The 22783-nt window shown below is 43.5% G+C and overlaps 1 protein-coding gene across 2 annotated transcripts in view; it reads right to left on the minus strand.

Moving 5' to 3' along the window:
- Positions 1 to 20720, minus strand: part of rftn1b (raftlin, lipid raft linker 1b) — a 95642-nt gene extending 74922 nt beyond the window's left edge. For both annotated transcript variants that reach the window (XM_031867478.1, XM_031867477.1), the window contains exons 1-2: positions 20155 to 20720; positions 8193 to 8363 (exon numbers count right to left, since the gene is read on the minus strand). In XM_031867478.1, the coding sequence (XP_031723338.1) occupies positions 8193 to 8340 (148 nt within the window). In that variant the 5' untranslated portion in view covers positions 8341 to 8363; positions 20155 to 20720. The remainder of the gene's footprint in view (positions 1 to 8192; positions 8364 to 20154) is intronic.
- Positions 20721 to 22783: the final 2063 nt, after the last annotated feature.

Consider the following 22783-nt stretch of genomic DNA (forward strand, 5'->3'; position numbering starts at 1 on the left):
AGCCTGAATCAAATCATGACGAGAATATTTTCTCTTGAGCGAGGGAAATTGAATTTTCCGCAACACCACCATACACACACACTTACACTTACACACACACACCGCATACTGGAAACTGAGTTCAGTTAACTGCAAAACCAAAGCCTTCAGACACAGGAAATAGTCTGCACAGAATATGAAGCATTACAACGGGACCTAATCTTAAACATACTGCCGAGTGAGAGACAGGGAGGGAGAGGAAGGAACAGAGCAGAAATCTGCGTTTCCTGTTGCTGAAAACTTTGTCAGCAGTTACAGCCGTTTGAAGCTCACTGAATGGAACCTGCTGAGCTCTGGCTCTGTCACACGCCTAAAATGCTGCTCTGACATCTTTGTCTCAGCAAACGATTGGCTTGGCATTTTGCTGCCTGAGTGGCCCCAAACAATACAAGCAGCATCCACTTACTGTAGCACGCCGCCGGCTGCGGATGGAGGCAGAAACAAGAAGCGGCGTCTAAAGTCTGAATTTGTAACAGTCTGCTTGGACGGCAGCCGATGCATATTTCATGCACATTTCTAAAGAGATTGCACAATTCTTCCGGTAATCACGTTGAACGCATTCATCAGGAGCGCTCGGTGTGCAGAGAGCGGCCTTTTCCAAAGGAGGTCCGGATTATTAATTCAGTTAAATTTTCCAAAACGCAATCACCCCTTGCCCATTTTTTTGATTTCTCACACCATCAGAAACACATTCAACTCACCTCTGCCTGCATCTACAATCATGTTGTGATTTGAGCTGCGCAGCCACACCCTGGGCAGCGGGGAATATAATGGAAATATAATGTAAAAAGCAGACGACCGTGAATTCAGTCCTCAATGTCATTCTCCCCTTCAATAACTGCGATTCAATTCCACCTCTCGAGCGGAGGAGCCAGGGGATAAATCCCGGCTCCCCCCGCCATCCAAGGACTAATCTCCCCTCGGAAAGCCACTCCGGCGTGCGGCGTTCCTGCTGACCTCTCCTACAGCTCGGTCTGGTATCTGAGTGGAGTGGTGGTGGTGGGTGCGGGGCTTGGTGGGTGGGGAGGGTTACTCCTGCGTGTCACTCACCTGCCGACACTGCTACAGCTCATATTAACAAGGGGGCTCTGGGGGTTTTGCATATAAATTATGTGTCTAGCTCCTGAGATGATATCAAACGGTGTGTGTGTGTGTGTGTGTGTGTGTGAGCAGGCCTCACATGTCTGCTCGACCTGCTTTGATGTCAAGGGCGACATCTTTATATTTCCAGCGTTCCCAACCTGCCCGCTGAGAAGATGCGACGCATTGAGCTCGTTTTTCAATTTTTCATTCCTCCCGACATTTTAAACATTTTTTTTTTTAAAAAGCACATTTCGGGGAAATGGGACTCATCCCGTCTGTTGCGCTCGTGCTTACGATGAAATGGCTTTTTTCCACACCATCTAACACAGCAACAGCAAGGCGCTTTCTCAGCTCCCTGCAGGGTCATGATCTCAATATCAAACAGAGTCTCCGTTTTTGTTTTTTTCCACAGCTCTTTCAGAGGCGAATGAATGGTGGCAGAGTGACCATGAAGCTGAACGGGTGATCCAAAATAATACAGCAACTTGAGGCAACAACTCATTGGTGGGCTGACGCCGATGTTCCGTGCTGGGGAGGTTTATTACCTACAGCTTTCCACCGCTTTACTCTTTATCACTGTTGCTGCAGTGAAGTTACATTTGGTGGCTGGTCGGTAGCCTGCGGGGCCATTGTGGTGGCAGTGGCAGAGAGCTATGATCTAAAACTGTGGCAAGAAATTATTGCAAACATTATTCACGGCGCAGTAGTTCCAGTAAAGTGAACTTAGTCATGAGGGCATATTTCCCAAGAAGAGAGAGAGGTGGAGGGGAAGCAAGAAGTCAGCCTTAATTTTGTCCCCAGTTAAAAAAATGCTGATGCAGAACATTTTTCTGCAGCTTCTGCTACATTAACTTTTTCAGAGAGGCTTCTATTGTGCTAAATTAGACAGTGACAGCGATAATGATTCCAGAATTAGAAGTAAACAAGAAAAACAGTTTCTTTTCTCAGTTGCTCCTGTTTTTCACATGACAATAGAATAGTCTTGATGCTGCCGACAACAAACGCAGATCTTTTTTACTTGTGTCACAACAAAACTTCAAAGTAAATACTATAATTGTATTACTTGTTCTTGTAACATACTAAAATATGACATTGCTGTTTCAGTTGCATATAAGATAAGTTATTCTTTGAGGATTCCTCAGGATGTCTGATCCTCAAGACGTGACAAGAATATCCGAGGCCAGCAAGGCCTGAATTTACATCTGAATTTAAAGTTTACTTCAAAGTTCTTTTTATAATCAAAGTGAATACAAGCTGCATGATCATTTTGAGGTGTAACACAAAAGTTAAAACCAGACTTGTGGCGACCAATGGCATTAACAGGATAACGGCACATTGAATTTCCCGTAAAGAAGATCTATTTAAAGTTTTTTTTTAACAGCAGCTACCATTAGCCACCATAAGCTATATTTGCAAGAGTAGGTTTTATTGCTTATTAATTCAACTTTTTATTTGTATGAGGAAGATTGTGTTACTTATTTGTTCATGGTCTCGCTCTTGACCATGTCCGCGCTGCGGTGCAACATTTTGATGATAACGCGCCAAGAGAAGTAGTGATCGGCTGTCAAAAGTGGGGAGAAAAAGAAGAAGAAGACGACTGCTAGTTAGCAAACATAGATGTGGGAATTTCACCAGCGGCCATGGCCTTCATAGCCACTCTGTTTGGCCTTGATGCCATTCTTAAAATCGTTCGCCCTGCTGCCACGTAGCCTTGATGGCCGGGCCGCACTCCGCTGTTTTCTCCTCCGTCTATTTTCTGGCTATATACGGTTTTTAGACTTCAGTGTCTTTTGTAGAGATTCTGAATTCTTATTGAAAAGCTTCGCACATAACCAGAGGTGGGTTCAATTTTGAGCCGTGTTTGTACTGCTGAAAAACCAAGCTATTTATGACGATAGATAACAGCTGGAGCTGATCATGGCCACTCGAGACAATGCCTTTGATTCCAACCGTGGTGTTTCTCTGCTCTGCTAAAAATACACTGAACGCCTCGCAATGCACAGAGCGTCTCCTTTGCTGGTTGAGGGGATGCACCCAAAACCCGTTCCTTCTTTCAAGTAGGAGAAGAAATGCGGCCGTTCTCCTCCTACTAACGTGCACTCCATGAGAAATAGATTATGAGGATGAATGCATTTTTAACAACTAAAACACAGTCACACTTCTTTAATTCAAGACTTGTAAGGTAACTTTGTCTGTAGGCTACAGTGCAACAAAGTATTAGATGACAATAAACAACTTTACTCATACCACTAAGAAATGTTTTTAAATGTTGGAATTGCACTAATAGTACTATTATGTATTTCAACTAAAATCATTCTTAACCCTGAAGTTAAGTTCATTATTTCCATGGACTTACTGTAGAACAATAGTTTTATTTGATGTCCTTGCTGCCCTGGTTGTGCCCTCCACACGAAAGGCCAAGTGGCCTTGCCCCTGAAATTATTAAATCCCAGGCCTGGGTGTAACCAATGCAGGATTCCTTTTCTCTTTTTAAATCTGAGCTTTCCAACGGTTATATGAGCGCGGAAATACATACAGTGCAAAGTGTTTTGTGAGTACCTTTCAGGAACGAGTAGAGGAACTACCAATTAACACAATTATCTTTACAGTTGTACAGCTGTGAGCCAATTGTCAAGTAATAATCCCAGATTTTTTTTGTGCAGCTCACACTGTATCTGAATATATGTGCACGCCCTACCGGGGAGAGTATTTCATATTCATAATCTTTGACTGCGTCTTAAATATTTTACAAGTTTCCTGTAGAAAAAGATCCGACACATGAATCATTGCCTACACTTACATACCTGGTCCAAAGTAATTACAACACGCTAACCCTTCAACCCCGAGAAAACCTGCTGATGCAGTGAAACGATTCAGCCACTTGGGCAGCTCAGACACACTCTGATTTCTCAAACTTAATGTGCTCCTCTGGGAAACACACACACACACACACACACACACACACACACACACACACACACACACACACACACACACACATATTTCAATAGATGAACAGAGAAACAGACAGAGGCGTACTGACAGTGACAGAGAGACAGAGTAAGAGGAAACTGATTACAGTAAGTAGCAACCCCCATCATTACAGGGAATGCTTGAAGATAACACCGTGGCCATGAGCCAAAGACACACACAAACACACACACACACGGTTCAACAAAAGGGAGGCACCCGTCCACCTCCGGCCTCCTCTTCCAGCCCCGCCCTCATGTCAGGTCCTGTATGAGGGGGGGGGAGCTCGCCTGGCCCCGAGATGCCCACGTTCACCGGCTCCTCCATCCATCCAGTCTAGTCAGCCTGACAAACTAATGGAGACTAATCAACTGTCAAGGCGAACACGCCGCTCACTACATCTCCCAGCTTCCCGTACCATCCCCCTCCCCCACCGTATCGCCCTCCCACCACCGCCACCAGACTCCCCTCCCACCATAATTTTAGCGATAACTGTCATGAGCAGAAATAACAGAGTGATGGCTATATATAGCGCCCTGACTCCTCCCTGGCCTAGACGGCACACAAACACGCACTGTGCTCGTCCCTGAGCACATTAATTTCCCATTTGCTCACCTTAATGACCCCTATTATATATTCAACCTTAATCTAATCCTAATTCTACACCCACTCTTGAATTTACCTTGACCTCAACCCCCGTGCCGATGTCTGTCGTCTAAGCAGCCATCGGCTGCTCAAAGATTCTGTAGAAGTTTGCAGATGACATTACGCTCTACTTTGTAAATCAATATATTTGACAGCTTTCTTCTCCCGGCGGAAGGACGTGTGACTCGGTGTGTTTACAGGCGCTCTGATAGTTTCATTATAATCAGCGTAAGAACAATGCTTTTGATAATTGCAATTGTCATTTAAACTCCAGATATCTTACTAATAGTTTAATAATGGAGTGGGATTACTCTTTAAAATGACTCTGAGTATTGATATATGCTTTAGTCTGGTCTCTTTCTTTGTTTTGGTTTCGCGTCCAAGTAGCAAAATGTCTTGGGAGTAAACTGGAAGCACAGCAGTGTGTCTGAAAAATGAGTGGTACGCTTAGCAGTGGAGGAAGACGAAGTGGGTCTACTTTATGGGAGGATTAGCAGAATGGCTTTTCTGTTACGACTATCATCAGGAATAGTGGATGTGTTGAAGTGCTTTGTGAGTTCATTAGTATTACACACTTAATCTGGATATTCAAGGCAAACAACCTATTTGTATGCATGGAAACATATTGACTGTGTCTCATCAGACAAGCATAACATGGCATATACTGTATGTGTCGGCATGAAGCCATGCCAATTTGCTCCAAATGCTTTGGGAGTCAATACATAAACAGAGTTCCAGATGTCCCAAAAATGCCGACATTCATTCTGGTTTGTTTGTCTGTAAATCATATTTCTTAAACGTATAATAAAAGATTTTTTGTGGGCATCTTAGGGCACAGCGTTGACATATCATAACCTTTACGAGCTTATTAGCAGACAGTTGCTTATTTACACATCCAGAAGTTGTAGAACAACATTACTATGTCTGCTTTTTGGCGCTGAGCAAGCTGTGGACTTTTAGTGTCAACACGTCGACACGCAAAAAACAATACTGAAGTCCAATTAAAACGGGGAATCCACAGCTCCCTGTGTTTGCTAGGGAGCTGGTCAGTGCCTCTCTGCGTCTGATACCGTCGCACTACTTTAGCATTTGGAAGACTTTCAACTAACTCCAATGTAAACCCGTCTGCTTCATTATTAGATGGGTAGAGCAACTGATGATAAGTAAAGAGCAGGAAAGTCTTAAGTATGCGGGTGGAAGAGGATTTAGGACGGGTCAAACAAATGGAGCTTTCACCCAAGACTGCAGTTAGTGTCCGGTGTGAAACCAGGTCAACATTGACTTATTTTACCATTTGATTTACGTAACTTCACTGCTTAACAAACGTAGTTATTTTACACAAGAAACATACTTATTTTAACCTAAGCCACATTCTTTTCCTCAACCTAACCAGTAGTTTTATTGCATAATTAAACCAAAAAACAGAGTAAGCCTACATTGGAACTGTATGAAGGTAACAAGGGGAAACTTTAAGTGTCCTATGAACATGGAAGTTTATTTTGAAAAGACACTAAAGAGAGGGAACTGGCACGCTGCAGCTGACACGTCCATGTCTGTTCGCCGAAAGCATAGGGCGACTGACCAAGCTGTCGGAACAACCCCATTCACAATATCACAATGTTTTCACATATGATACAACTTTTAATATACATAATTATTCTAAAAATACTAATCACAGCCAATAAAGTCTCTAGAGTTAGATCAAAAAAAGTTTGTGCCAATGTTTCTCAATTAATTTATCCCAAAATAACTAGCCTAACTACAGTATATATCTTATTTAACCGCCTTATCAAATATCTAAATCTAACTTTCGATCATAACAACACGAACCCTCAGGAATACTCCTCAATACACATTAACACACACACAACAAAGACCACAAGCCGTTGATTTTGGTCTCGGCATCACAGGAAGCAACACCCACCTGCCATCTCATAAACACCTCGGGCTGAGGAAAGGAAGCAGAGGAGGGGGCTCTACTGGCCTTCTCTGCGTGTGTGTGTGTGTGTGTGTGTGTGTGTGTGTGTGTGTGTGTGTGTGTGGGTGGGTGTGTGTGTGTACATGCATCAGTGGAGTGATTCATTTCCATATTTTCATGCACAGCGCAGGAAGCCTCAGATGCTGTTTGACTGTCATCTTCATAGTTAACTTATTGACATGGTTACAGCTCAGCAGGCTGGTCAGTCCAGCAGCTCCTCAACTGAAACAAACTGAAACAGCTTTGCGAGGATCAAACCTCTGACCTTGAACAAAATAGTTTCACTACTACCCAGCAGGCCACCTTTTACTTTGTTTGAATCCCCCACTAACCGGTTGGATTCGGTGCCGCACATAATTGATTGCCACCAGCAGGGTGTTTGGCGTGGATTGGGCTGGAAAATTCTATATCATTAGCACAACGTGAAAGCATGACTGACTAATTGTGAGAAAATAAATTAGAACAGTGGCTGCTATACAGGGAGCAGGCGCAAATTAACACTCAATCATTACAAGAAAATCCTGTGTGCTGTAATTCCATATACATGAGTGATAGATTTCTTCTGCATCTGAATCCTTAATGCTTTTATACTGGAGACACGCAGGTATAATGGCATTTTCAGAGGGAGAGTAGACAGATTAATCATGCTGGAAGTTTCATTTTTCAGTAAAATACTACACACATAGCACAAAGAGTTGTAGATTGCAATGCAGATCGGCCCCTTGCAAAACCTGTGATGCATATTGCCTTCTTATCACACTGAGGTATGATGCAGCAGAACGCCTAAGGCCATGAGCTATTCATATCATTTCAGCTGTGCATGTGCAAGGGGCAATAATTTAGATTTTTACGACCCGGCAGCACAAAATGACCATAACATGGCTGCAGAAATGTAGCTGTGGCGATTATTGATCAATAGCAACTACTGCTATGCTGAGATTTCAGGCTTTTAGTGCTCCAGCTGGTGGCTTATATTTAGGGACGCACCGATACGGATATCGGACCGATACTGAATCAAATAGCTGAATCAGATATCGGTGACAACGGGGCCAATCTATTCGACTCAATTCTATGTAAAATATATACATTTTACAATTACATAGAAATTATTCTATTAATTATTAACAATTCAGTATGTGTACATAAAGTTTGGAAAGCAATGTTGAAGTCGAGGCTAATGTTGCCTTACACATAAAAGAATGATCCCAGTCACTTCCACACAGTGGGGCAAACAGCTTATAAATCGGAATCCGTTCGGTACTCTGTATCGGCAGATAAATAAAGCCTGGGTATCGTTATCAGGACTGAAAAAGTCGGATTGGTGCATCTCACTCTATTTGGAATAAAAACTACTGCTAAAACTCAAAGGATTGGGCGCATATGACAGTAGATTAGTTGCGTTTCCTGTCCAAAACAATAAAGGTCACTGGTTATTCAACGTTGCTTGTAGGCGGATTAATAGACGTCCATGTCTTACCGTCTTTGCCGATGAGGAAGTCCAGGTAGCGGTAGGTGTAGGCCACGCCCACCTTGGTCTCCACCTGTGGCCTCTTCAGGGTGGAGTAAATCTTCCCCGGACTGTTCTCCTCCAGCATCGGCTTCATCTTACGCAGCCCGCAGCCCATGGCTCCGCAGCGTGTCGGTCTCTCTGCCAACCAGAGAAAAACAGGCTGAGCCATTGTTTCATTGTCACCGGTGTGTCCGTGTGTGTGTGTAGCTGTGTGTGTAGTAGAGGTAACCTGTGGTGAAAGAAGTGCACAGATCCGTAATTTGAGCAGCACCATGATGTACAGTTCATTCCTACAAAATTGTATCAATCAAGTGTGTTTGTAAGTGTTAGCTCTTTAACCATAAATCATGTGTACCGGCACATTTTCAAATGCTTTTTGTTTGTTTTTCCACCATCGCAGGCAAACAAATGTTTCCATTTATATCCATATAACTGATTGAGGGTCAGATTCACACACACATATGAAAGCAAACATTCATGCACTCTGATATCCGTGATTCCTCAGGGATGTCGGAAGGAAAAAACCAATAAAGCAGAGCATGCTGGATTGAGAGTCTGTAAATAAATAAATGAACACGACTAAATGAGCTTGATTTTTCACGGGTTCCCTCTCTCCCTCGTTCCCAGGGAGACCAAATTAGCAGAGACAACCGTGGAAGAAGAGGAGCCCTTAAAGAGCCGGCGCCATGGATGCTGCCTCACCCCAAATGGTTTGTGACAGCATCGCCGCCACTCTCCACCGCTGCGTCTGGGAGCAGGTGACATCCCATTGTGTGCCGCTGATTAAACTCAAGGATGGTTGGATGGATGGATGGATGGATGGATGGATGGATGGATGGCGGTGGTGGTGCCCTCCCCTCCCCTCCTACCTCGGCTGATGAGGAACCCTCTCTATTATGCTCCCTACTAATTACAGAACGATGCAGGGCCTTGACTGGAAACCACGAATCCGGGCCAGCCGTCGCTTCATAGACAGGAAAGGATGTGAAGAAGGGCCGGGGGGGACGGAAAAGGAAAACGAGCAGACGGGGGCTCCGTTAATGAGGTGAACGGCAAGAATGGAAAAGGTGAGAATCAATCAAGGGAGAGAGCGGAAATGGGGGTGGCCGGGTTGCAGATTGTTAGTCAGAAAAGGGGGAAGGGGGGGGGGCAATGCATGGCAAGTAGAGTCTGAAGAGAAAAAAAGACAATTAGAGTCGGCTGAAAAGCGGTGATCATCAACACACAGCGAGGGAGACGGCCGAGTGAAAGATGAGGCGGGAGATTCATTACGTTTCTCATGAAAGCCAGTGTTTCCAGTGGCACTTACATTTAATGTCTTTGTTGGGCTTTATGAATCACAACGTGCATCACAATCATATCTCAGAGCGGCTCCCCGAAACGGACCACAGGCTGATGAACTTGTGATTAATACCAGAAACACAGTCCTGCAGTCGCTGCAAGCCTCTCTCTCCGTTTGAAACTTCAGAAGCCTTCTAAATGCTTTGTACGCGTCTTAAGATGTGGAGCTGTGTCTTTGCCTTTCTGCACGTGCCAGGCAGGACTGATGTCTTGCTTGCGTTTTCAAGAACAAAAAAAAACAACCAAAAGCTGAAGCAGAAGCTGGCGTAGTCAAAGCCCCTAAAAGCGCTTCAGTCCCCCCTTTAAATTGTCACTCAGGACTGCGCTGCACTGTGCTGCAGTTCACCACGCAGCTTCACAAATGGCTCTGCCATCAAAGAAAACAGGGTAAGAAAAAAATATATAAATAAAAAGCTAGAATTTTTCCACAGTTGCCTACAGTTACTTGTAAATAGCTTTTATCATCCCCCCCTACCCTGGAGAGAGAAGGAACAACAAGAGGGAAGGCGAGGCTCTGTCATGTAGTCTACAAGAGCCGGAGAAGAGGTACTCAGAACAATAGGATATGGGGGGGGCTTTGAGGGAGGGCTGGAAGGAAAACAAAGTGGATGAGGAAATAAAAAAAATGGAGGTGCTTGTATTTGCATAGCTCCTTGAGACCGGGGAAGGAGGAGATGTGAGGCGAAGGCGTATTTTTAGAGCCGAACTGACAGAGGAAATGTGAGATGTTTATCATTTTTTGAGTCACAGTTTCTTGCCTCCAACCTCTCCTCTGAGGTGTGAGCTCCGGGCGGTTGCAGCCCCCACAAAGCCCCTCAGCTCCTCTACACCCTGTGTTTTCTTTTTTTGGGGGGGAGATTGGCAGGCGGTGAGTCAGGGATGCTTGACAGGGCAGACAGACTCTGGGTTAGCTCAAAAAATAACAGGAAGAGGGCCATTGATTTCCCTTTTTGCTGAATTAGCAACGATCCTCTTGCCATTTTGTTCTTTCTTTTATCTCTCGCTAATGGCATTTAGAGGTTTTATTTGATAAGAGGTTTTATTCGATAGGATTCTCTCTTTGTGAGTCAGGATTGACGTTCAGATGCTTTGTTGTAGCTGGGATGCACTTAGCTTTGGCCCATACAACCAAAACATCCCGCAGCACTTTGTATTGTGTTGAAGCCGAAGGGTAACATCAGGGAGGGGATTGTCTTTCACTGCCATGTTTTCTATCTGTCAGTCAAAAACAATTTGTCAGTTCAAGGTTTGCTTTGTCTTCCGTGCTGGCATTGATCATCTGGGTCACCTGTTGCTTCTCTGGGGGATTTAGCACGTTATTCAAGCTGAAATAAATGATTTTGACCATTTTGGGGCAATCAACATATTATCACCTTATAAAGTTGTTATTAGGAACATCCAGATAGAGCGACGTTAGCAATCATTCAGAGCTGTTTTCTGGCCATCTAACAACATTAACTCTAATATTCACTCCCCTTTTAGCTCCGTTTTGGTCTCCATTGACTCCTGAGGGAAATGCTAGACTCTTTAGATGCTTAATGCTCTACTATGTTTGCTTTGTGCTCGGCAGGTAGCGTCCTGCAGCTTTATCTCGGCTTTTGGAACCAGGTCCCATGACGCTGCTGAAAGCCACAAACATACAAATTGTAACAGACTGTTTTTACTCCAAAGGAAAATATCTGTGTCTAAACCCTAAAGCTAGTCGCTAATCTTGTCCTGTCTCCAGTTTGGTGCTCAGCCGCTAGCATACAGGTAGCAGAATTTTAACTCCTTAAGGGCCATCCACACCAATGACGATGACTTTAACGACAACTATAAATATATTGTTACAGCAGTTGATTGAAAAGAAACAGTGTTTATAACGTCACTGTCAAGAAGAAGAACATTTGGGAAGCAATCAGACTCCCCTTAATATTAATATTAGGGGGACGATTATGAATAGCTAACGTTAGCTGGTAGGCTAACTAGCATTATCTCAGGTAGCCTTATGACAACTGTCTCGTCGCCTCCTTATAATCAATTAATAATCCGGGCCGTATCGGACACAGCTCGGCACCGCTGTTTACAGAACGTTATCGTTCATCAGTGTGGATGCTCTCATCATTATGTAGTTATTGTTCTTGGTGTGGGCGGCCGTTTATAACCAAAATAATGAGCTAAAAGAGGCTAAAAAGCACTGTAGTGCTGCAGACTTTGGTGATAATTCCCTCTTACTATAAGTAATAGCGTTCACATAATGTAGTCATTTGATCTGAAATACTTGTATTATATATTATAATGAGGAATTGGAACTTTATAGTTCGGATTTTTACATTAATGTAGGAGATGATGGTACAAATGGCCACCTGATTTCTGCTCTTACAGACTTCACAGCACCAGCCACAAGAAGCAACTGCCCTGAGTGATTTTAATGCTGTCTGACGGAGATCTCCCCCGTATTACAAGACCACGTTACAAGGCTTTGATAGCAACATTGCTCAGATCAAACCCAGCAGCATGGGAAGCTTCAGAGTGGATTATTGGAGGACATTAATTAGGACACTGTGTTCTTGTGTTCTTCTCCATGTAGTCTCCCTTTTAAGCCCGCTCTCTTCCCCTCTCGCGCTTTATCCCCCCTGCCCCTCTTTGCCTTTTTTTTCTGACTTTTGATCTTTTTAAGCTGACAAGTGAAGTGGAGCAAGGCTGCGTTGGGTGGTGGGTACTGCTGTTTCAGTATCATTTGTAGTTTATTGCGAGGAGAAGAGTCGAGGGCTCTCCAAGGCGAGACCATCGCGTAAAAACAAGAGGACAAGACTGAACCCGCAGGAAAAAAAACAACCGCAGTGGTTGTTGGTTGAAATGATTCGAAGTACAGTGTGTTTTCCTGACAAGCAACTTCCGGAGAGAAATGACAGAATATTGGTCATTTTTTGAAATGGCATGCTAGAGGTCAATAACAAAGGCTGAAGTAACTCGGCACAGTGCTGCAAAAAAAAGGGAAGGGGTCCGGGGGTTCATGGGTGTGTTCGTCTTGTGCGTTTACAGCAAGAAGGAAGTGCTCCGATCAGATGGTCATGTACTGACAGTACATCATCAGTTGGTTATTTATATTTTAGTATGTGTTTGTGATAATATGATAACACAGAGATTGTCTGAGTGGCTAAAGGTGTAAAAACATTGTGCTTATACAATAATTCTATTCAACAGACAGTCACAGTTTTCACACACAATCCACAATTCTATGACTTTGGCTTATTATTGACAAGTTATCCAAATTGTATTATCAACAATAATAATTACATAAAAACACATTACATAGTAGGGGAAAAATGTGAAATCAGATTCCAGACCACCAAAGAAAAGAAAATCATCTGGTTTCTTCTTTGTGAAGAATTTAAATAATGTTAATAACTTAATAATAGGTATTATCATGTAAATTATGTCCACTACTAGAACACGCAGTAAGCCAGCTGGAAAATGAGGCTTATTGCATATAGAGGAGATAATTTTGTGCTAAATGTATGCATATTACCTCATTTACATATGCACAAATAGCACAAGAGCACCAAGATGCTATCTGCTTGCTTAGCGGCTGCAAAACCTTATCTTCTCTGATGAGCTCACGAAAAAAAAAGAAGTAATTGATCATAAGAATTATTAGTCAAGAATGTAACTGGACCTCATGTATTAAATTGTGACAAACGCATGTTTGGTCGCTATACCTTTCACTCACTTTTTATTGGAGAACTGCTAAATTAGACAAGTAGGACACACGCACAACACACTTCTTTTAGTATTTCTACTTTTTGGTGTAGCGGGGAAAACGCCTGCACTGATGTGCTGATGTGCGTGGGAGTTACCGTGGTTCGTCATCAGCAGATGGATGTAACAGTTGTGAATTTGTGCTAAAATCACACATCTACTGTGATAAAATCTGGTGTGCTTTGATTGATTGACAGCTTTCACACCAGCTTAAACTAAACTGGGAAACTGGATTTTGATTGAACTCAACCAAAGAGGTTATGTTTCAGAGCACCAGTTGCCTAAATTTCATCGGTTCCCAAACTGGGGGGCGCTCCCCTAGGGGGGGCCCGGAGTTTTAAAAAGTATATATGATGCATGGTTTGACAATATTCCATTTGCTGAAGGGGGGCCCTGCAGAAAATGTTTGGAAACCACTGGTGGAAGGAAATGCCCATAAGAGTTGTTTTTCTGGAAAGAGCACTTAGAGCAACCTATTTTGACAGAAGGTCACAGGACACACAGTGATATGTCCAGTAGTCTGATGTCCGGTCAAAATATCCTTCAAACTCCCTCTGAGCCTCAATTCTCTGCTGCTTCGGGTGACAGCGTCTGCTGAAAATGTTAACACGCTCCCTTTGGAAATCCCCCACTCTTCCCTTTTCTTCCTTCCTTTAGTCCTTACCACCTTGAATCCTCACCTAAGTGGGACAGAGAGGATGGAAAAAAGAGGGACTCGAGAGCGAGAGAGAGAAAAACAATGGACACTGAGGCAGGATGTTAATGCTGTAACCTTTAGTTATTACAGAGTCCTTTTAAGAGAGGGACCTACAGTGTGTAGTTAAATATGCTGTGCATGCCATTTACAAGACACTTTTGTTCAAACTGTTATAATCCACTAAAAAGCTACAGTACGGTTTGAATACAATATTGCCTGCGTGTGTGCTTGAGAGGTGGCTAAATACACAGTGAGCTCTATGTTTGTACCTGCTCATACTTCTAGTGAGCATCAGACATGAAAAGCTAACCTAGCTAGCTAGCAGCAAACATTTGCTATGTATGTAGCAACATTTTGGCACATTTTTAGTATAAATATGACTTTTCTGACCATAACAAGCATACAAACAGACAGAGAAGAAGTGGGTTTTGCCGCATGAGTGGCTTGAAAAGCTTCTATAGACGCGTTTACACTTATTTTCACCGTGAAACTGAGTCTCTGTTGGAATCCATGCGTCATATTGTAGCTAATCTCAGTGATTATGTTGCTTAGCTTTGCCAGCTTTATCACTTTACTTGCCAAAAGAAACTGTTAAAAAAACTTTAAATATTTTTTCAGCCTAGAAAGATGCCCTATATGTGGTCAGTTTATCCAAATAACACAGATTTGGAAATTTACGCCGATGTTTTTGGAGCTGTGAGGAGCTGCTGGCTATTTTCAAATGTTGTCCTCCCAGTCACTGATGGCTGATAGCTGTCGTAAAACCATCCATTCACCAACAGTAGTGTAGCTGCTGAATATTCCCAAACATTGTTTACAATGCTACTAGCGCTGAAGTGGAAGAACAATTACAAATGTGTTCGAACCGGAAGTGGGAAAATGGGCGGGGCAGCATAAGGTGAATAGAGACACCCTGGGCATGAGGTCACACTTGATGGGGTTCACTCAAAAATGACTCATTTCTGTTTCGTATCAAGAATAATTAATCACTATAGTATCATGCAAATGTAATTAAATATCCATTATGCCATGATCGAGAAGAGAAGAGGCAGTTGCTTTTTAGAGACGTAAGAAGGAAAGGTGGGTAACACGCTCTCGGATTTGCACACTGCTCAAAAATTCAAAACCTCACCAAGCTTTGGGTATTGTGAGTGAATGCATTATAATGTATTAAATATTTCTACTTTGAAGATCCCAAGGAAAAGATTAAATTTAGTTCTTTTGGGGCCGACGTCTCCACATCTAAACCATTACCCCCCCCCCCCCCCCCCCCCAACAAGGAGGCCATGGGTGCCAAAGGTGGAATTGCTTTTTTCAACTCGCTGAATTTGTTGTATTTGCTTTGAATGCCCAAGGACGATGCATTACGGCAACGCATGCGGGAGAAGGGAAAAAAGAGAAAGGAAGATGAGGTTGTGATGAGTGAGATGGAGAGAACGGGCGAGTAAACAATAGTGTCTATCTGAGATTTCGAGGCTCCGGGTGGCTCCGCGGTTCGCTATGGCCTCGACCAACCTCGTCTCCGTACAGTCTCAAGGCCCGGTTGCAGTCCATCCACACACACACACACATACACACACACAAATACACTCATACACACATGCATCGAGAGAGCTATTGCCATGGGAACCAACCCCTCTAGGACTATTGCCTCCTCAGGAGAATAATAGGCACCAATCTTTCTCAACCTCTCTCTTCCATTGTCAGTTTCTCTCTTATTTTTTTCCCGCTGTAAGCCCAAACCCCTCCTCATATCCAGGACCGGCTCCCTCTTTCCCCTCCTCCTTCCTCCCTTTCTCCCTTTCTCCCCCACTCCTCCATGTGCAGGAGCAAACACTGGCATCCTCCTGTTCCCCTCCTCTCCCCTCTGCATGTCTTTGACAGTCATGAGTTAGATTTGTTATGCATAATCTATCCACGCTGGGATTTGTACAGTTCTCACAAGTGAAAAGCAAAATATTATCTCGACTCAAGCCGCACAAACACCGCGTTGGATGTTTTCAAGCTGCAGCCAAAGAAACACGATGACAGAGGGATTGTTTGTCATTTCATGAAAGCAGGAGAAAGAGAGAGAGAGAGAGAGACTTGGTTAAAAATAGAAAATTCTCCGGTTGCCCTCTTTGTATTTTTTCTCTGAAACATGGAGGAGTTTGAAGAGATTCTCTCTGAGTGACTCATTGCTTTCTGTGAACTTGCTCCAGGCAGGTCATTTTTTATTAAAGCCAGCCGAAGCCAAGTTCTTAGGTTTTCAGACACCGTATCGATATGTCCGTGTTCAACATTAGCCGATCAATACTGCTGCAATTTTCTTGACCACCCATTAAAACAAGAGTCCATTTGCCTTATAGAAATATCAAGGGGGATGGGGTTTTTTGGTTTTTTTTCCTCTTTGTCTCGGCTACGAGGCTAAGCTACTACACGACCGGCTGAATATTGGCTCTTTTGTCTTCCGTCTTGCCTGGAGGATTCATCCTAGGATGCCGTCTCAGGTCTAGGGCAATGCCAGAGGCTTGAATAACTTTAGTATCTTCAAAAGCACAAGATCACTGTCACCTAACAGGGGAGCGAGGGAAAATAATCTTTGCCCGAGATCTTGTAACTGAACATTTCAGGAGGAAAAAAATGTGCGACTTGCAGCGGAGGCTGCAATCAAGATGACACCCTGTCATGACAACTGCAAAACTCACACCTTATCTAGCAGTGTGCCAGTCAGCCATGTTTACTTCCTACGGTTTATATTACTGCAAAATTGGAACAAATTACACCAAACATCTCTAAAATAGAGATAACTCTGCCAACCAAATACTTATATGTTGTCATTATCTAATTTTTTACTAATTTTTGATTTTGCAGGAGTAAAAGTCACCTTCCAGCAACTTTTTTTTTTAGGAATTAAATCCTTCATATGTTTGTATTTCATCATGTCCCCAATGTGAAGCTTGTTTGAGTCCCTGGCATCAAACAGGCGGAGCGTGAAATGAGAGTAGAATGAAATTTAGATGGTTTAAAAATAACTACCTTTCAATTAGATGTACCCTAAATTTTTACCAGAGTATAAAATGTTCTCGTATTTTGTTGAGTCCGTCTGTGGGTGTTTGTCTATACTTACGGAGTGGAGAGGAGTACACATTTTGGTTCTCACCAGCCAAGGTTTGCCAATTACCTTAATCAAATTTCACACCTCACAGGGGGATTCACTGTGCCCGGATCAGATACCAAACGTAAGTTGATTAAAATACATGTTTGCTAAAAGACTACAGAGAAAGAAAATCAACATTGGCTCAGAAAACACATGAGCTGATGGTGGAAGGAAATGATTCAGAAAATAAACGAGTATAACTCTTAATCACGACTGCGACTGTTGTAAACATGTTTGGACTGATTTTAAAGGGTCGCTCCACCAAAACTACACTAACAATATCTTCTCACATACTTTCTGAAGATTTGTACATTAGCAGGAATATAGCACACAATGGAAGTTTATTTGTTCTGTTTATTTAAATGTGGAAGGGCAATACAAATATTTCGTCACTAAAATCAATGAATAATTGTGATAAATGATTGCCATCATTGATCAAAATAATAACGTTGGCCATACCAAGCAGTGGTGTGAAGTGGTTATTTAATAGTCAGGAAAGACTGGAGACGCCATCCAGTTGCATCCTGGGAAGTGTAGGATCCGGTGGTTTAGGAGCTTGAACCATAGAGACTAACAGTCAGGATATTTGGCCTCTGCTGCTTCAGCTCTGCCTCTTGCAGGTCCCCCAACTTAATGGCGGTGCAGTATTAAATCCGTGGAGTGTCCCTTTTAAATGCTACCGTGTTATTGATAAAGGGACATGACTTTCTCACTTTCTAATATGACATCAAGTCTGGAGTTATAAATGTTATTAAAGTCACGAATGAAGAGTCATGACTTTAGCACTTTCTAATAAGCCATCGCCGAACATTAGTAAGTCATTTTCGGTTATAAATGAGTTTTTATTAAAAAGCTTTTACCATAATACATTAAGTCTACAGTTGTAAAGGTTAATGACTTGGTAATAAATGGATTGTTGGTCCTGAAGCCATGAATGGTCCATTAGAGGGGTCTTCCTGCTGAGCTAAGCTAGCTAAAATGATAAAGAAAGGAAAATTGGTGTTGTTATTTATGGCCTTTGGCTATATATATATATATAAGCTGTAATACATGATGGAGTCACTAGGTAATTCATTATAAAGGGTGCCTTATTAGATGGTGAAATTCCATTCACTTCCATTGTGTTGCTTGGCAGCAGAGGTCTCTGATACAGATATCTCAAATGTGAGCAATTCTGATCAAAACTGTCCGGTTCTCAACGTCACATTGTAGCGAAGCCCAAACCACAATCACTTCCACATTTCCAACAGCCAAGCGGAAGAGCAGCCAATGTATGATGCAGCCATATGGGGTTAGAGTGTTTTCCATTCTGTGTGTGTGTGTTTTAAGTGTGTGTGTGTATGCGTGTGTCTATGTGCTCATGTCATGTATGTGCAGCTTAAATGCACGCTCACGAGTGGTACTGCATGTGTTCTTTGCACGTCATACGTATTCAGCACACTCTTTGATATACAAACTCGACATAGAGTTCAGCACAGGGCTGTTTTTCTTCCCCTGTGCAGGTGTGTGTTTGTGTGTAATGTGTGCAGTTACAGTGTGCTTTTGTTTGTGAAAATGTCTTTTTCTTTTTTATTTGTGGATTTTGTACGTCATGCGTTCAACATCTGATGGTGTCTTTTTGTTTTGTATGTTTGGAAGGCTTCACGTGCATGTGTGTGTGTGTGTGTGTGCGAATTTGTGCAGCCTGTATCATGTTTCAGTGTAGTTGCAGGGCCGCCCACATGCATTTTTTTGGTGATGCCTCTCAATGTGTGTATGCTATCCTCGCATGTGTATGTGTGTGTGTGTCTGTCCGGACTTGTACATGTATCTTTGTGAGGACCAATTTGAATTTTAGCCCTTCAGAGTGAGGATATTTGTGGAAAGTGAGGACATTTTGGCCATTCCTCACTTCTTCAAAGGCCTGTTAGAGGGTTCAGCCTTGATTTTAAGGTTCAGGATAGAAAACAGTTTAGGTTAGGCATTTAATTGTGATGGTTACGATAAAAGTAATGGGACTGCATTATGTCAATGAGTGTCCTCACAAAGATAGAAGTAGAAGGATGTGTGTGTGTGAGAAACAGACTGAGACAGAGGCAACTCCTGACCCACCAACACTGTAGAGCTAACGCAGCCCGACGCTCCACAGCTCACCAGCTGGAACTAATTAACAGCAGTTCAGTCAGACTGAGCTCTCTCACTCACTTTCTCTCTCTCTTACACACACACACACACACACACTTTTCCCCTCTTCCCCCGGCTTTTCCTCTCTCTCATGCCCTCGTCTTCCTCCTCCCTGACATCCCCCCCCGCCCTTCCTTCACCTCCTGCCATCGCTCAACTTGTTTTCCCCTTTAAACCTCCTCCTGCACGCACGCTTGGATGAACTCGTGTACCGGAGCACATAGTCGCAGCATGTAAACATCCACTTGTACAGACAGACACGGATATATAGGCACGCATGCTGCACACACACACACGCACACACACACACCCACACACACACGCGCGCGCATACACACACACACGGGGAAACCCATACTTTTAACCTTCATCCGTACAGTATAGCTCACAAATCACTCTCACCTCACCAGTGGGAGTGGCGGGATACTGTACGCCAGACACATCTTGAAACACGGTCAGGGTCTATGATTTGATCCAGGTAGACATTTTTGACATTCTCAGCGCCGCTCTGTACCATCCATCCCGCATGTGACTTCAAAACTACCAGACCTATTGATGTGCATGATGAACGGCCAGAGTGAGTGCGTTGCTTTGCGACCATGTGAATGTGTGTGTGTGTGTGTGTGGTAGCAATGGATTCAGAGCTTGTTGTTGAACACACTTCTCCGAAGCCAAACTTGTGGCTTGTGGCGTCGTCTCTAATGAATCAACCCTCTGTGGTGAAACAATTGCCACCATGCATTTCAAGTTTACTGAGAGACTGTATATACGCTCGCACATCTGTTCCTGAAGTTCAAATTCATACACATGTTGAGGAGCTCTCGCACAAGCAGGGAAGCAAAACGTACCTGTTTTTTGCGAATCTCGTTGAAAAAGTTCACTGCTCGGACGCGGAGGCAGCAACCGGGGCAGCAGAGAAACGCATTCTACTGGGAAGGAGGGATGGAGGACGGGTTCAGATCCTGTCCGGCAAGCTCATTGAGGAGGCTGCTTGGCTTGGAGGAAACACAATCCTCCGGGCGGGCAACAGAGCAACCAGAGCGTCTGCAGGCTTCAGCAGCAGCAGCGGCAGATCCAGCGGTTTGCTTCGTCTTCCCCCTCTCCACCTAACGGAGCTCAAACACACTTGTAAGCTCAGTGTGTCTAGGTCATGCTCAAAGTATGCCTGTATGCCGATGTTCTGCAAGCTCAGGGAAACCACATCCTGTCACATATTTACCTCCCTCCTCTGACCCCCTTCCCTTTTCAGTCTATCTTTCTATGCGCGCTCTCTCTCTCTCTGTCTCTTTTCTTGTGTCTTTCTCTCGCTCCCCGGTGATTGTCTGAAGCAACTGAGCGCTCTGACCCAGCGTCTGTTCTGCACAGCCTCTCTGCCTCTCTGCCTCTCTGCCTGTCTCTCCGGCAGCCGCACCAGTTCCACTCGGCTGACTGAAGAATCCATCTGAGGAGAGGAGAGGGGAGGGGAGGGGGAGGGAGAGGAAGAGGGAGGTGAGGAGGGGGCTTCGCTGGGAAATACCAGAGTTAGAGAGAGAGGGGGGGGGAGAGACGGCGAAGGGTTTTGTTTAGGGAGTGAAGGACTAAAAGAAAGATGGGCGGGCAGAAATAGAAATCAATAGTTTGTTTGAGAGAGAGAGATGGAGAGAAGTAAGAAAGCAGTAGAGTACTGTGCCACATAGTCGATACACATGAAGTGTTGTTGGGAGCTGGCGATAAGTTTGACTAAAAGAAAGGGTAAGGGGTACAGACATGATGGTTGTTTTGTTGAATAGTGTGTGTGTGTGTGTGTGTGTGTGTGTGTGTGTGTGTGTGTGTGTGTGAGTGAGTGTGTGAGATCCCGAGTACTTCACTCCTCTATGCATATTTAATACGTCTGGGTCAGGACCCCTTATAGCTCTGCATTCATTATTAAAGCCAGTTTGTGTAAAGAACCACCGCTCTGGTGAAACACAAGACTTCTGTTGCATAAACTGTGATTTCCACCAGCACAACAACTACTGCTACTTGAACAACAACAGAGTAGCCTTGCTCGAGGCAATCTGCATCTCTGCTGACATCAAGTTTCCGTCAGTGTCCGTCTGCACCATTAACTCTCTGCAATGCTTCAAATCTATTGATGGAGATGGATACAGTACATGACCGTACGGTTTGACCCCTGGATGGATGTTTTGTGCCGACTGTGTCGTACAGAATTTGATGACTCTGTTTTGATTGTTGAATCACTCTTTCTGTTTTTTAAAAGTAATTCAAAGTAGCTACAATCAATATTCATTCAAATCTGCGGTGCTCCTCAGCTCTACAGAGCGTTTTAGCGTCTTTCAGCTCATTGTTTGGATCTTACGGCCTCGCTTCTTTGCTGGTAAACTTATTCTCATACAATGGTTTCTAAAAATATTTTGTTATTTTTCGCTTTCCTTATGAATTTCCAGCAAAACGAGTGAACGGTGTGCCCCACCAGTGCTTAAGCAACAAAACTACTTTGTTAGGTTTATCAGATCGTGGTTTTGGTTAAGACAAGTTCGGAAGTGGCGTGGCCACTCCAACCCATTGGCTTACGATTACATGGAATTAAACACAAATTGATTTTGTGAGTACTTTTCGGAGGTAAACCTACGAACAGTGCAGGAGAACAGCCTGTACTGTTTTGGTTCACTCTTGCGGATCTCACTGCATTGATTTCGGGCCACACCAGGGAGCGCTTTACAGTGAAAAGAGTCTGACATCCACACAGAGCCTGAAAAGTACAACAAAAGATACCTGACAGAGCTGCAGAGACATCTCGTCTTGCTAATCTGCACCCTCCGCATCATCACACATAGACATAGTTATTATGTGATACATATTTTCTTTCATATATAATAATTAAAAAGCCTTATATCCCAATTTTGTTTAGCTTGTAACAAACATGAATGTGGTAAAAATCTAAAAAAGTTGGAATTTGAACAATGGCGCTCATCAAAAATCATCCAATTTACAAGCTGAGAATAGACAGTTGAATAAAAGGCGAGACAAAGGTTGACTTGCTCTTTGACGAGTTGCCATAATTACTGGTGAAGAGCTCCACGTTCTGTGATTAGACTATTCTTACACAATGTGCTTGTGACATTGGGCTCTTCTCAAAGTCACTTTCTGCCTCGTGGCGGGATTCACTCGCTCATTTGCCAGGGTTTTCAGGCTGCCTTTTCAAGAAGAGAGATGTTGAAATGAGAATCTCCAGGCTGCAAATTAATGATATGTCTCTTTTAAGAGATTTCCTGCCTCTGTTTGCTGTCACATCAGGAGCCCCATTAGACTTTAATCACCCCTCCTGAGCGGAAACTGCCAACATGCATCTAGATCTGGGCAACGTGTGTCCGATTTTGGAAGGGCATACCTCAGCATTAGACCACCTTCACATGAAAAAGGTTCAGTGCTGGAAGGGGAAAGGGCCGTTCAGGCAAATCATATCTTTTAAACAACCATGGAGAGACCTGAGGTTGG

The sequence above is a fragment of the Anarrhichthys ocellatus genome, unplaced genomic scaffold (genome assembly GCF_004355925.1).
Source record: "Anarrhichthys ocellatus isolate YVR2014 unplaced genomic scaffold, GSC_Weel_1.0 scaffold39, whole genome shotgun sequence".
Lineage (NCBI taxonomy): Eukaryota > Metazoa > Chordata > Actinopteri > Perciformes > Anarhichadidae > Anarrhichthys > Anarrhichthys ocellatus.